Consider the following 16590-nt stretch of genomic DNA (forward strand, 5'->3'; position numbering starts at 1 on the left):
GTATTCCAGGTGGCTCACTTTAATCCCATGGCTGGACACTTGGGGCAGGATAAAACACTAGCCCGAATAATGGCCCGATTCTATTGGCCGGGGATTCGCGGCGATGTCCGTAGGTGGTGTACGGCATGCCGCGAATGCCAGTTAGTAAACCCAGCGGCCATTCCAAAAGCGCCTTTGCGCCCTCTACCATTAATCGAGACCCCGTTTGAGAGAATTGGGATGGATCTCATCGGGCCATTAGATCGGTCAGCACGAGGGTACCGCTTTATATTAGTTCTGGTGGACTATGCAACGCGATACCCGGATGCCGTGCCTCTGCGCAATATCTCAGCACGCAGTATTGCAGAGGCACTCTTCCGCGTCATCTCCCGAGTTGGAATCCCGAAAGAGATTCTGACTGATCAAGGCACTACGTTTATGTCACGAACACTGCGCGAACTGTATGAGTTATTGGGGATTAAGCCGATCCGCACCAGCATGTATCACCCACAAACGGACGGTTTGGTAGAACGATTCAACCGCACCCTCAAAAACATTATTAAAAAATTCGTAAGTGAGGACGCACGTAATTGGGATAAGTGGCTCGAACCCTTGCTGTTCTCAGTGCGAGAGGTCCCCCAAGCCTCCACGGGGTTCTCCCCGTTCGAATTATTATATGGGCATAAGCCGCGTGGCATCCTGGATGTGCTGCGGGAAAATTGGGAGGAGGGACCTTCACAAAGTAAGAATGAAATTCAGTACGTCATGGACCTGCGCGCAAAACTCCACACGCTCACCCACCTAACTCAGGAGAATTTGCGGCAGGCCCAGGAACGGCAAGCCCGCCTGTACAACAAGGGTACGCGCCTTAGAGAGTTCACTCCGGGAGATAAGGTACTCGTACTGTTGCCCACGTCGAGCTCCAAATTGATCGCCAAGTGGCAAGGACCCTTTGAGGTCACACGGCGGGTCGGGGATGTCGACTATGAGGTGAGGCGAACGGACAGGGGTGGGGCGCTACAGATTTACCACCTCAATCTGCTTAAACTCTGGAACGAGGAGGTCCCCGTGGCGTTGGTGTCGGTAGTTCCGGAGAAGGCGGAGCTGGGGCCGGAGGTTCAAAAAGGAACATTGGCATCACGTACCTCTCCGGTCCCCTGTGGAGACCACCTCTCCCCGACCCAACTCATGGAGGTCGGACAGTTGCAGACCGAGTTTTCGGATGTGTTCTCGCCCCTGTCCGGTCACACTAACCTCATAGAGCACCACATAGAGCCGCCCCCGGGGGTGGTAGTGCGTAGCCGCCCTTACAGGCTACCCGAACACAAAAAAAAGGTGGTTCGGGAAGAACTTCAGACCATGCTCGAAATGGGCATCGTCGAGGAGTCCCACAGTGACTGGAGCAGCCCGGTGGTCTTGGTACCCAAGGCCGACGGGTCGGTCCGGTTCTGTGTGGACTATAGAAAAGTCAACGCGGTGTCTAAATTCGACGCGTACCCAATGCCTCGTATTGATGAGCTGCTCGATCGACTCGGCACTGCTCGATTTTATTTGACACTGGATTTGACGAAGGGATATTGGCAGATCCCCTTGACTCCACTATCCCGAGAAAAAACGGCTTTTTCCACACCGTTTGGTTTACACCAATTCGTCACCCTTCCGTTTGGGCTGTTTGGGGCGCCCGTGACGTTTCAGCGGCTGATGGACAGAGTCCTCCGCCCTCACGCCATGTATGCAGCAGCATATTTAGATGACATCATCATCTATAGCAATGACTGGCAGCGGCACCTCGAACATCTGAGGGCCATCCTTAGGTCGCTGAGGCGAGCGGGGCTCACAGCCAACCCAAAGAAGTGTGCGATTGGGTGGGTGGAAGTATGGTACCTGGGCTTCCACTTGGGCAACGGGCAGGTGCGTCCCCAAATTAATAAGACGGCAGCAATTGCGGCCTGCCCGAGGCCCAAGACCAAAAAGGGGGTGAGACAGTTCCTGGGGCTGGCTGGCTATTATCGTAGGTTTATACCTAATTATTCGGACATCACCAGCCCGCTGACTGATCTCACTAAAAAGGAGGCACCAGATCCGGTCCAGTGGACGGAGCAGTGCCAGCGGGCTTTCTCAGAGGTAAAGGCTGCACTGTGTGGGGGGCCACTTCTACACTCCCCTTACTTTTCTCTCCCCTTTATGTTGCAGACCGATGCGTCGGACAGAGGGCTGGGGGCGGTTTTGTCCCAGGAGGTGGAGGGGGAGGACCGCCCCGTCCTGTATATCAGCAGGAAGCTGTCGGTGCGTGAGGGTCGCTACAGCACCATCGAGAAAGAGTGTCTGGCCATCAAGTGGGTGGTTCTCGCCCTCCGGTACTACCTACTGGGGCGCCCTTTCACCCTCTGTTCGGACCACGCGCCCCTCCAGTGGCTCCACCGCATGAAAGATGCCAACGCGCGGATCACCCGTTGGTATCTGGCGCTCCAACCCTTTAATTTCAAGGTGGTCCACAGGCCGGGGGCGCAGATGGTCGTGGCGGACTTCCTCTCCCATCAAGGGGGGGAGTCGGCTGCAGGCCGGACGGCCGCCCGGCCTGAGTCGGGCAGTGGGGGTATGTGGCAGCGGGGGCATGGTCAAGCGCCGGTCTGTGACAGGAGGGCGGAGTCAGGGAAGGTAAGTGGCAGAATCACGACACCTGAGAACAATTAACCTGTGTTTGTGTGTGTCTTCCCAGTGACCGCGCCCTATTTAAGGAGGGAGAGTGAGAGCAGAGGAGCTCATCTCCGGACTAGACGCTGGCTGTGTGTGTGTGTGTCTGTCTGTCTAGCCAATATAACATTGTTCACTGAAAAGTGTGGCAATAAAGCCTTTAGCAAACCTGATCTCTGTCCTGCCGTCCTCAGTGCTCCACCCACACATAGGGAGGTTTACACCACTACACCACCGTGCTACCATAAAACTAATTAAAAAATAAAAATAAAAGGATAATCAAATTAATTCAAATAAAAAATAAAAGCATAAAAAATAAATGCAGAAATAAAAATAAAAGAATAAGAAAATAAACACTATTCTTTATTGCTTTTGATATTCCCTATTGCTTTTGCTTTTTACCTATCTGCTTGTTAAGATGTGACATAACTATTTCTGGAGCAGTGCCTCATCTTCTCAACATGCCATCTATCACATCCATGTGCATTTTTGCACTGAGCAAACAGCACGCATGCCACAAGGACTAATTACTATGCACCTGTTCCAGATTAGAGCGCAATCACAGTGTGTGCTTATAAGGACTCTGAACTCACACAGACTTTGCAAAGTATACACATAGTACCTAGCATCTGACATTAGCCAGCCTGATACTCTGTGTTAATACTCTGGTTCTTGACTTTGTTTTGTTTATTTGGACTCTGCCTTTTGCCTTACCTCTGATACTCTGTTTGCATCTCCCTTTGCCCTTGCCTGGTTCATGACCCTGCTTTTGCCTGACATTTTTGATCTATTCGCTTGCCTGTTTGTTAATAAATTCTTCCTGCAATTACATCCGTCCATCATCACTTCATTACATGACAGAATACTTCATAGACCACATGGCTGTAGTGGAAGAGAACAGGCGCAATGCCATACCAGGTTTTCCATCCCTCAGCCTGGCTCTCTCTCATTTCTCTCATGGCTAGGGTTAGACATACCAGCACCCTATGATGGAGTGGAGTATCCCCCAACTGGGTTCTTGCTACAGTCCAAACTTTTTTTATTGTCGACCTGGTGGAGCCCAAGCCTTTAGAGCATGTCTGGGTGGGATGAATGATATATTGGCTGATCAGACCAGCATGCCAGTGGACCAAGTACCTGGTCACTATTGAGCACCCATGCCTCCAAAGCTCCAAGTCATTTGCTGCAATGCTAATCCACTTTTTCCATGCTCTACAGAAGGAATATCCCATAGAATTTTTTTTTTTGGGGGGGAGCTAGTACCCGTGAGGCCAACACAGTGGCAGACGGGGAGGCCTCCACTCCAGAGCTTGCTCCAGAGGCAGACAGGGTAGCCTCTGGTCCAGTGCTCCCTCCAGAAGCTGACAGAGTGGCCTCCACTTTCAAGAACAACAGTGCAGCCTCTGCTCCAGAGCTAGTGCCAGGGGCCGACAGGAACCATGTCACAGCATGGGTTTACAACTCACTAGTCACAGGTGATTTGGGCATTAAAAGCATGTACCAGCTCATCAGGGCCAAATACTGGTGGCCCCACATGCTCATCAATGTGCATGACTATATCTCATCCTGTGCCGAATTTGCCCATTCCAGAATGCCATGCCCATGCCAAAGTCTATGCCTGTCTCTGAGTCCATGCTGGAGTCCAAACCCATGCTAACACCAGAGCCCATGCCAAGGTCTGAGTCCATGTCTGAGTCCAAGCCCATGTCCATGCCAAGGTCAGTGTCTGAGTCAGAGTCCATGCCCATGCTGACACCAGGATCCATGCCCATGTCCATTCCTGAGTCCATGCCCATGCTGACATCAGAGTCCATAGCCAAGTTCAAGTCCATGCCCATGCTTAAGTCCAAGTCCATGTCTGAATTCATGCCTATGCTTATGCCTGAGCCCATGCCCAAATGCATGCCAATGCCAGGGTCCATGTCCATACTCAAACCCAGGACCATGCCTGAGTCCATGCCCACATTGATGCCTGGGTCCATGCCAATGCCAGGGTCCATGCCCATGCTCATGTCTGAGTATAGGCCACAGTCCATGTCCATATCTATGGCTGAGCCAATGTCTATACCCCTGCTCAAGCCCATGTCTATGCCTGAGCCTATGTCCATGTCTATGCCTGAGTCCATTCCTATGTCTGAGTCTATGCCACAGCCCATGTTTATGCCCATGCTCAAGCCCATGTCTATGCCTGAACCCATATGCCAGGCCCATGCTCACACCTATGTCCGTGTCGGAGTCCAAGACTGAACCAAAGCCTCCACCTGTGTCCACACCCCCTTTCAAAGCCCAACTGGAACCCAAATCTCTGCCTAAGCCCATGTTCTGGTGCCACATCCTTCCCAAGCCAGAGTGGAGGTCCGAGGGGAATTTGTCCAGCTCCAGGTCCTAATCCCCGAGGCCAACCAAAGAGATTTTTAGCTCCCAGAGGGAGCTGTTTGGGGAGGGAGGGGTTCTCTCACATCCACATGCATTTGCACTCTGAGTGCACAGAATACATCACAAGGACTAATGACTATGCACCTGTTCAGGATTTGAGTGCAATCACAGCATGCTTATAAGGACTCTGAACTCACATAAACTGTGTGAAGTATATGCACAGTACCTAGCTTCTGATGTTACCCAGCCTGATACTCTGTGTTAATACTCTGGTTCTTGACTTTGTTTTGTTTATTTGGATTCTGCCTTTCACCTTACCTCTGATACTCTGTTTGCACCTCATATTACTTTTGCCTGTTTCACAACCCTGCATTTGCCTGAAGTTTTTTATCTGTTCACCTGCCTGTTTGTTAATACATTCTTCCTGCAATTATATCCATCCATTGCTGCTTCATTACATGACACTGTCGTGCTCTGTTCCTCATTTTTTGAATAGATCTGAGTCCAAAAATCTATGGAATTGCCATGAACGAAAACATTTACTTGCTTTTAATACTTATAAAATATAAAATCTCCAAAAAGAAAGTTTAAAATGAAGAGCAAAGAGGTGAGAGGGGGAAGACAAACAATGGTGATCAGTGATTGGTTGGGAGGAACCATGGTTATCAGTGATTGGTCATTTGTGGTCCCAGGGTTATCAGCAATTGGTCGTGGTGCTGCAACATGATTGTAAATGAGTGGTGCAAGTCAGTGTCACACTGTGAGCCGAGTGAACCTGCTTTCTAATTTCATATAATTGAGTTCAAGACAGTCACTAATGTGTGCTGAAAAACTTGCTAGAATTTTGGCTAGGCTTTTTAAAATTAAAGTCACTAATTTAATTTGTCATTTAATTAAAGGGTTCAAAACATTGGCAAATCTAGCAACAAATCTCTATGTTGGCAACAGTGAAGGTGAGTTTGGGGCCAGAAATGGATATACTGACGTCAGACTTAACAAGCAGATTGCTTTTACAATTCCTTGAAGGGCCAAGCTGTCAATCTACTGGCTTTGGGCAGCCCTTCCTACCCAGGCTGAGTAGTCAATTCCTGCACACATGACTTCTGCTTTGGTGGGAGCTTTTTACAAGTATACTCAGTGGCCACCTGAAGAATTAGGTGAGGCTACACACTCGTATTCATTGGCTTGACCATCTTTCAAGGTGGGACAAAATGAAACTGATATAACCCCACCAGTTGTATCTGTGATTTGTCTTTTCCACGTGAAACCCTAATTGTATTCTTTGGCTGTGCCATATTTCAAGGAGCCACATCAATGTGACAAGCCTCAACAGGACAATGTATGCTAACTAGCTTAGTTCTTAGCTCAACCACAAGCTAACAGCAAACAGTTTGTGTGAATGTTATTAACTCATTAATAAATGATGTGTTTTACATTTTACAATAAGGCTCTCTTTTTCCAGTTATAAATAGTCGTAACTCATCAATAAAACAAATTCACCTAATAAGAAAGGACACTGTCAACCAACCATAATTCTTTTGGTGGTTAAATAGTTGTAGCATGCTAACAAATATCTGATGAAGCTGAGAGTTTAACATACTGACTGTTAAAAGGAAAAGATAAAGTAAGCGAAGCAACTAGCAAGAGCTGAGATTTAACAGAATAGATATAATGTGCAGCAGTAACTTGAGTTTTCTAAATAGCGAGCCCACAGAGATGCATGAAAACTGGGTTATAACTTGTTTACAATTGTTTTTAATGATTTATAAAGTGTTTACAACCTGTTTAATTACCCAATTATAAACCATTTATAAATCCTTTATAAGGATAGTCTTATTGTAATGTGGTACCCACACATTTTTACTATTATATTGAACTAGCAAGTGCTTTCATTAAGCTGGGTTTTGTCAAACTTAACTACATTTCTTACCTCTCAAATGGCATATTTTTATGCTCCCCAGTACCAACACACTCTAGAAGTTGCTTTTGCGTCCTGCCACTAAACAAAGATAAGACACACACAGTCATTATCCATGTACTTCAACACAATGAAAGCCCTTTCTGTAATGGCCAGGTCACCAACACCTCACTTGATATTAGGAGATAAGTATATATTACCAAATATATTCTCACTTGTTTTGGCCACTGTCTCTGTCTGGTTCTTTTGACTGTACCTGTATCTGAAGCTGGATCCCTTGCTGGAAAACAATGACTTTTGGTATGGCTTGGGCTCCTCAGCTAGACGGAAGAAGGCATGATACTCCACACACATCTTCCAGAAAGTTTTACAAATATCTCTGCTTGCCATGGTGAATTCAACCATGTCCCTTCGTGAAGGCTGTTACACACAGAGAGATGAATGCATCAAAGGAGCATAATTTGAAACATATTGAAAACACACACACAGACACATGCACAGAGAGAGAGAATAAGAAAATAGTTATAACGCTTAAGCTTTTAGAATGTAAGTAATGGAATATACAGTGCAATATACACTGCCATGCCAAAAAAAAAGTCATGCACTCTAATATTTGGTTGGATTGCCTTTAGCTTTGATTACAGCATGCATTCACTGTGGGATTGTTTCAGTAAACTTATGCAATGTCACAACATTTAATTCAGTCCAGAGTTGTATTAATTTTTCACTGAGATCTTGTGTTGAGGAGATACTGCATAAAGTCTTCTCCAGCACATCCCAAACATTCTCAGTGGGGTTAAGGTCGGGACTCCACAGTAGCCAATTCATGCATGAAAATGATTCCTCATGCTTCCTGGACCACTCTTTCAGAATCTGAGTCAAAATTTTATGCTTGTGCCATCAGGGAAGAAAAAAATTCATTGCTGTGATAACCTGGTCATTCAGTACATTCAGGTTGTCAGCTGACTTCATTTTATTACCCCATACTGTTGCTGAGCCTCAACCTGACCAACCGATGCAACCATAGTGTAGATCATAACACTGCCTTCAGAGGCTTGTACAGTGGCTGCTATGCATGATGGATGTATCGCTTCATGTGCTTCCCTTCTTACCCTGACACACCCATCACTCAGGAATAAGGTAAATCTGGACTTATCAAACCACATGACCTTTTCCATTGATCCAGAATCCAATCTTTATGCTCACTACCAAACTGAAACCTTTTCTTCTGATTAGTCTCACTAACAGGTGGTTTTCTTATAGCCACACAGCTGTTTAGTACCAATCCTCTGAGTTCTCATCACATTGTGAGTGTGGAAATGCTCTTAATTTCACTATTAAACATAGCCATGAGTTTTACTGTCAATTTTTTTAATGATTTGATTTTACCATGCATTTAAGTGATCTCTGATCATGGTCAATCAAGATCTTTTTCCAACCACATTTTTTCCACCAGATAGCACAGTGGTGTAGTGCTTAACACTGTCGCCTCACAGCAAGAAGGTTCTGGGTTTGAGCCCAGTAGCCGACAGAGGCCTTTCTGTATGGAGTTTGCATGTTCTCCCTGTGTCTGCGTGGGTTTCCTCCGGGTGCTCCAGTTTCCCCCACAGTCCAAAGACATGCAGGTTAGGTTAATTGGTGGCTCTAAATTGACTGTAGGTATGAATGTGAGTGTGAATTGTTGCTTGTCTCTATGTGCCAGCCCTGCAATGATATGGCGACTTGTCCAGGGTGTACCCTCTCACCCATAGTCAGCTGGGATAGGCTCCAGCTTGCCCGTGACCCTGCATAGGATAAGCGGTTACAGATAATGGATGGATTTTTTCCACAAAGTTGCTGGTTCACCACTATCCTTCCAGGTTTTAATAACGCGTTGGACAGTTCTTAACCTGATTCCAGTCTTTTCAGCAATCTCCTTTGCTGTTTTCTTTGCTTGATGCAGGCCAACAATTTGACCCTTCTGAAACACAGTAACATATTTTTCTTGAGCACAGGATACGTCTTCTGACGTGTGTTTGAGAAATGAGAAGCTACTCACTGCATCAATTAGTGTTAAAATAATTGCTGCCAGCTGATCACATTAATCACTGCAGTAATTATCCAATCAAAGGCTCTTACACTGCAAAAATGATATCTTAGCAAGTGAAAATATCTTGAAAATAGTTGAAACGACCTAGCATTTCCTATTAGAAGAATAAAAGTCAAGTCAAGTCAACTTTATTGTCAAATATGCTATACATGCTCGACATACAGCACAGATGAAATATCAGTCCTCTCTGACCCACAGTGCAAACAGGCAATGCAATAAATAAAAATAGAATAATTGAAAAAAACAAACAATATAAACAGTATAAACACTCTAGATAGGAACTAGACAGACTAAACACTCAAACAATATAAACAGAATAAATAAACAGTATAAACACTAGATAAGAACAAGACAGACTAAACACTCAGACAATATAAACAGTATAAACACTCTAGATATGAACTAGACTAAACACTCAAACAATATAAACAGTATAAATAAACAGTATAAACACTAGATAACAACAAGACAGACTAAACACTCAAACAGACAATATAAACAGTATAAACACTCTAGATATTAACTAGACTAAACACTCATACACACACACACACACACACACACACACACACACACACACACACACACACACAAATTGGTACAAATAACCAAACAGTCAAGGGCACTTGAGGTATAGCAGGTAAACATGAAACATGAAATAAGCAGAATAAACAAACTAGCAACTGTTAAGGTGAGGTAGTGCGGAATAGTGCAAATGCGCGAGGTAAAGTGAGATGTGTGGTCCCTGAGTTCAGTGTGTTAATGATGAGATGTATGTATATGTGTGCGTGTGTGTGCGTGTGTGTGTGTGTGTGTGTGTGTGTGTGTGTGTGTGTGTGTTGGGGGGGGAACTGTGAGGATGACATGTCAGATGCTGAAGGGGTGTATGCGAGCAGAATCTGTGGCAGGGGGCAGAGGGGGGAGGAGGGGCAGAACAGGGAGGGAGTTGAGCCTCCTGACCGCCTGGTGAAAGAAACTGTTCTTGAGCCTGCTGGTTTTGGCCCGGAGACTCCACAGTCTCCTCCCCGACGGCAGCAGACTGAAGAGGCTGTGAGATGGGTGGGGTCACCTGCAATCCTGATGGCTTTTCAGGTGAGGCGGGAGTTATAGATATCCATAAGAGAAGGGAGAGAGACACCAATGATCTTCTCAGCTGCTCTCACGATGCACTGCAGAGTCTTGCAGCAGGACATAGTGCAGGGGCCGTACCACACGGTGATGCAGCTGGTCAGGATGTTCTCGATGGTGCCTCTGTAGAATGTGTGCATGATGGGGGCCGGGACTCTTGCTCTCCTCAGTTTGCGGAGGAAGTACAGACGCTGTTGGGATTTTCTGGCCAGTGATGCAGTGTTGTTGTTCCAGGACAGGTCTTCAGAGATGTGCACACCCAGAAACTTGGTGCTGCTCACCCTCTCCATTGCAGCACCGTCAATAGATAGTGGAGCATGCTGGGTATGCTCTCTCCTGAAGTCCACAACAATCTCCTTCGTCTTCTCCACGTTCAGACGGAGATTGTTGTCCTTGCACCACATGGCCAAGTGGCTCACCTCACTCCTGTAGATTGTCTTATCGCCGTTGTTGATGAGACCCACCACAGTCGTGTCATCTGCAAACTTAATGAAGATATTTGAGCTGGATGTTGGTGTGCAGTCGTGGGTCAGCAAAGTGAAGAGGAGGGGGCTTAGCACACATCCTTGGGGGGCCCCTGTGTTTAGTGTGATGGTGCTGGATGACCCGTACAGTCTGTGGTCTCCCTGTCAGGAAGTCCAGCAGCCAGTTGCACAGGGAGGTGTTGAGTCCCAGCTGGTCCAGTTTGTGAATGAGCTGCTGAGGAATGATTGTGTTGAATGCTGAGCTAAAGTCTATGAACAGCATTCTGACATACGAGTCTTTTGTCTCCAGGTGGGTGAGGGCTGAGTGGAGGGCAGTGGAGATGGCGTCATCGGTCAAACGGTTGGATTGATATGCAAACTGGAAAGGGTCCAGGGCGGGGGGGAGGGCAGACTTGATATGCCTCATGACTAGCCGCTCAAAGCACTTCATGAGGATGGGAGTGAGTGTGACAGGGCGGTAGTCATTGAAGCAGGAGGGAGACTGCTTCTTCGGGACCGGGATGATGGTGGTGGCTTTGAAGCACGTGGGGACAACAGCCTGGCTCAACGAGATGTTGAAGATGTCTGTAAAGACATCTGCGAGCTCCTCGGCACAGTCTCTCAGGACGCGACCAGGAATGTTATCAGGACCCGGGGCTTTTCGTACATTTGTCATCCTGAGAGCTCTCCTCATACTGTCTGGGGACAGCGTCAACACCTGGTTGCCGGGAGGTGGTGGGGTCTTCTTTGCCGTGGTGCTGTTGTCTGCCTCAAAGCAAGCGAAGAAGTCGTTCAACTGATTCAGCAGAGATGTGGAGTTGTCACAGGTCTGTGGCGAGGGCTTGTAGTTTGTGATGGTCTGAATCCCCCGCCACAGGTTCCTGGTGTCTCTGCTGTCATTGAAATGGTCAGCAATGTGCCTGGAATACTGTCTCTTGGCCACCCTGATGCCTCGTGACAGATTGGCCCTAGCTGTCCTCAGGCCCACCTCATCCCCAGCTCTGAAGGCAGCGTTCCGAGCCCACAGGAGCCTATAGACTTCCCCTGTCAGCCATGGCTTCTGACTGGCCCGAATGGAGACGGTTCTGGTGACCGTAACGTCATCCATGCACTTCCTCATGTAGGCAGTGATGGTCTCCGTGTATTCCTGGAGATCTGTGGTGTTGTTGTAGGTGGCCGCCTGTCTGAACATGCTCCAGTCAGTGGTGGAAAAACAGTCCTGGAGTGCCTCTGAGGACCCCTCTGGCCACACACGTATCTGCTTTTTTAGCTGGTTTGGTGACTTTAACCAGCAGCCTGTATGCTGGCATTAGCATAACAGTGGAGTGATCTGAGGCCCCAAGGTGGGGGAGGAGTAGGACTTTGTAGGCATCTTTATGCATGGTGTAAACATTGTCCAGAGTATTGTTTCCACATGTGGGAAAGTTGATATGTCCATAGAGTTTTGGAAACACGCTTTTGGGGTTTGCATGGTTGAAATCCCCAGCCAGGATGACACCACTTCTGAGATTATTAAACCTAGTTCTAGATTGCAACCAGCTTATTCTAAGATATCTTGTCAAGTAAAAATATCTGTCCATGCAGCAAGATAATTTCACCAGTATTAAGTAAATTGCTCCTCAAATTCAGTTTTCAGTTTTTTTGCAGTATATGTATTTGCTTATTAAAATCTAAATGGTGACTTTTTTTTGGGGGGGGGGGGTTGTTTGTTTCACAAGTTGTTACCTTGTTTCCCCTGAATCTACTTTTAAACTGGCTGCTTTGATATTGAACTTCTGTGAAATAAGAACTTCACCCACCTTTTTATACTTTTTATCCTGAGTAAACTATGTAAACTGCGATATAACAAAGGTCAAAATGATTTATTTCCAGTTGTTATTTACATTAGCATTTTGATATACAATCTTTCCAGTGCCTCTGGTGGTGTCTGGGTCCCCAGCCAGTCACCACTTTTACACAGCCTGTTCAAGGCAGGAATCTTATGTCTTTATTCCACCTTCTGTTCTGTATAAAACCATCTGAATGCGGAAGGGGTGTGTGTGTCTGTATTATTCTGCTTCTGAGCTGGAACAATTGATAAAGACAGAATTGATGTCTGTATAAAAGGGACAGCTAGCACAATGGGACAAGGGTGTGACATTTTTGACATTAATATTCTTTTGACCTTCTTTCCAAGACCAGAGTGAATTCAAACATCTCCATCTATGGTGTCTAAGGTCAACTTCTGCCTCAGATTGCTTCCTAATTCTCTTCACTTTCTCCTTGAATATATTTCTGATCCCCAAACATGTTACTTTCACAAGTCTCTCCCTCCTTGTACCAAGTTTTATCAGGACAGGCCCCAGATCTAATGGAACCTTAACTAGGATCAATCGCTAAAAAAGGAAGATGCTACAAGTTCAGTTACAGTCCACATTTATAATACTGCAGTTGATGGACTTGGGATTTTATGTTTATGTGTATGCTGGTTAATAGTATAGTATACATTATAGATAGATAGATAGATAGATAGATAGATAGATAGATAGATAGATAGATAGATAGATAGATAGATAGATAGATAGATATTTTAAAAGTGTCCTATAAGGATGTTTTTTTTCTATAAATTGCATTATTCAGTATTTCCAGGAAATTTCATTGTTTAAAAAAAATGTTTTTGAACCACTGGAATATACAGATTTTTTAGCTGGAACCCCAAAACCTGCTGTAGCTTCCACTGGCATGTAGTAGAGTACTTATCTACACATTATACTTTTGACCTGATAATGGCATTAGCGTGCAACATTTTAAAGCTTCAACTATTTAATTATTTTTGAAACAGCTGAAGTGAAAGCTTATTGCGTCAGAAAATTTTTTTTTGCCATCACATGACTGGCATGCTGGATGAGACCATTCACTGCCTAGAGGTGTTTCTCTGCTCCCCATTACTTTCCTCTGGGATATTCTCCAGCTTTGGATGAGGTATTTGCCATCTGTACATGTGCCTCAGGTCATGTATATGACCCCACACTTTGGGGTTCTCTTAATGAGTCTTTACACTTTTCTGTGCTTTGACTCCCATTTTGTATTGTGGGCATGCATTTGAAATACAGTTTAGACCAAATATTTACATAAATTATAGATATTCAATTTTCACAAATCCACACATTTGATATAGCCATATATTTCTTATGTGAAGTCAATTAGGGTTTCTACATCAGATGTAATTTTAAAACAATCAATTTGAGACATTTATTTCAGGCTTAATTCACTGTCAGAATTCTAGTGGGTCAAAAGTTTACATGCAGGAAGTTCACCGTCTCTTTAAACAGTCTGCAAGATTCCAGAAATTGATGTAATGACTTTTAGACACTTCTTGGCCATTGGCATAATCAGATGTGAACTGGGAGTGCACCTATGACTGTAGTTCAGGGCTAGAATGTTTTTGCCCTCAATACCATGGGAAAGTCCAAGCAAATCAGCCAAGACCTCAGAAAAAAATGTGGACCTCCAAAAGTCCAGTTCTTCCTTAGGAGCAATTTCCAAACAACTACAGATACCACAAACATCTGTACAAACAATTGTATGCAAAAATAAATAACTCCAATAGATGAATGAAAAACAGTATCATGTTGAGGGGTGTTTTGCTGGACTGGTGTGCTCCAAAAATAGATGAAATCATGAGAAAGGAGGATTATCTAGAAATACTGAAGCAGCACGTCAAGACATCAGCCAGAAAGTTAAAACTCAAGAGAAAATGGATCTTCCAACAAGTTCTGTCAGGAGGAATGGAGCAATATAGCAAGCATGTGAATAATATTTTGAAGTTTACCCCAGCTTCCGTGTGTAGTTTGATGAGGAAATTCCTCCTCTTGAAACTTAATTTGCGGATCTTCGCCCAGCTGAAGGTGTTGATTTTTGTGTTACCCTTGGCAAAAGGAAGAGTCATGTTTAGTATTAAAACATTTATAATATCAGTTGCAAAGAAATGAATCAATATTAGTGATGTGTCCTGATTTATGCCTGTTACCTGAAATACCAGTACACCCATGTGGGTAACAGCCAGATTGATCCTCATGCCTTCTCCATCATGAGCAGGATGTGGTCGAATGCCATACATATCCAATTTCCGGGCAACCTCCAGCAAATGTATGTCTGAGATGGCTGGATTATGACCTCTGTTTACAGAGTATTAAGGATTTTAATTTTAAAAAATCTTTCTACGTATATTTGTTTATATACAATATTTCCTATATCTATGCCATATTTGCAGGGATCTTTCATTGCTGGTATCAGCCTCAGCTTGAGTTCTTGTTTCAGGATTCTGTAAAGCTGTCTATTGTTAATTAAACCCTTGATTTTGTCTTGTTGGTGGCCACCTCGGAACATCACAGCTAAAGACTTTCTGCCTTTAAATGTTGTGGAGGGCACCAACACAGTAAATTTCAAAAAGTCAGGTGCAGGCCAGACTACTCCCACTCCAGCCTGATTGGGATGCTGGGGGTATGTGGCAGCAGGGGCCTCATAGAGAGTCCCCTGCAGAAGTTAACAGTGGTATTAGAGGACAAGCAGATCTCAAGAACATGTGCCTACTTGTCTGTGTTCCTATTCTATGTTTATGTCAGGCTATTTTCATGCAACTGTGCGCTACTATTCTGTGATTTTTAATTGACTCCAAGGGTCTGCCTTGTTTAATTACATCTGCACATGTATATCAATGATCTGTGCTGCATGTGAGGATGTGCACCTGTGTTTCTTATGAAAGCGAATAATCTTGTGGTCCAGGTACTCCTGATTCGGCACATATTGCTTATTCTGTAGGTGGTATGCATCTAACTCTTCATTGTAATCCCCAAGTTCTGCTGCAGAAAAAAAAATAGGCAAAAAATTAAGAGAAAGACAATGTCTCATTATCTCTAGCTGCTTTATTCTGTTCTACAGGGTCGCAGGCAAGCTGGAGCCTATCCCAGCTGACTATGCGCGAAAGGCAGGGTACACCCTGGACAAGTCGCCAGGTCATCACAGGCTTATTTTATAATGACCTGCACGTATGTTTTGTTTTGTCACATGTCATTTTAAAATACAATTCCACTATGATTTATGTACAAGAACAGTCATAAACTGAATACAATATCAGTTTTTAAGATTTGTAAATTATTGCATTCAGTTTTTATTTACAATTTGTACTTTGTCCCAACTTTTTTGGAATCGGGGTTGTACAAATTGTAAATAAAAACAGAATGCAATAATTTACAAATCTCAAAAACTGATATTGTATTCACAATAGAACATAGACAACATATCAAATGTCGAAAGTGAGACATTTTGAAATTTCATGCCAAATATTGGCTCATTTGAAATTTCATGACAGCAACACATCTCAAAAAAGTTGGGACAGGGACAATAAGAGGCTGGAAAAGTTAAAGGTACAAAAAAAGAACAGCTGGAGGACCAAATTGCAACTCATTAGGTCAATTGGCAATAGGTCATTAACATGATTGGGTATAAAAAGGGCATCTTGGAGTGGCAGCAGCTCTCAGAAGTAAAAATGGGAAGAGGATCACCAATCCCCCTAATTCTGCGCCGACAAAAAGTGGAGCAATATCAGAAAGGAGTTCGACAGTGTAAAATTGCAAAGAGTTTGAACATATCATCATCTACAGTGCATAATATCATCAAAAGATTCAGAAAATCTGGAAGAATCTCTGTGCGTAAGGGTCAAGGCCGGAAAACCATACTGGGTGCCCGTGATCTTTGGGCCCTTAGACGGCACTACATCACATACAGGCATGCTTCTGTATTGGAAATCACAAAATGGGCTCAGGAATATTTCCAGAGAACATTATCTGTGAACACAATTCACCATGCCATCCCCCGTTGCCAGCTAAAACTCTATAGTTCAAAGAAGAAGCCGTATCTAAACATGATCCAGAAGCACAGACGTCTTCTCTAGGCCAAGGCTC

The 16590-nt window shown here is 44.7% G+C and overlaps 1 protein-coding gene across 1 annotated transcript in view; it reads right to left on the reverse strand.

The window, feature by feature from the left end:
* LOC132866677 (FERM domain-containing protein 7) overlaps nucleotides 1–16590 on the reverse strand; it is a 129643-nt gene that overhangs the window by 29095 nt on the left and 83958 nt on the right. The window contains exons 6-10 of the mRNA XM_060899461.1: nucleotides 15375–15489; nucleotides 14658–14805; nucleotides 14460–14555; nucleotides 7224–7387; nucleotides 6980–7048 (exon numbers count right to left, since the gene is read on the reverse strand). Of these exons, the coding sequence (XP_060755444.1) occupies nucleotides 6980–7048; nucleotides 7224–7387; nucleotides 14460–14555; nucleotides 14658–14805; nucleotides 15375–15489 (592 nt within the window). The remainder of the gene's footprint in view (nucleotides 1–6979; nucleotides 7049–7223; nucleotides 7388–14459; nucleotides 14556–14657; nucleotides 14806–15374; nucleotides 15490–16590) is intronic.

Source organism: Neoarius graeffei, chromosome 18 (genome assembly GCF_027579695.1).
Source record: "Neoarius graeffei isolate fNeoGra1 chromosome 18, fNeoGra1.pri, whole genome shotgun sequence".
NCBI classification, from domain to species: Eukaryota; Metazoa; Chordata; class Actinopteri; order Siluriformes; family Ariidae; genus Neoarius; species Neoarius graeffei.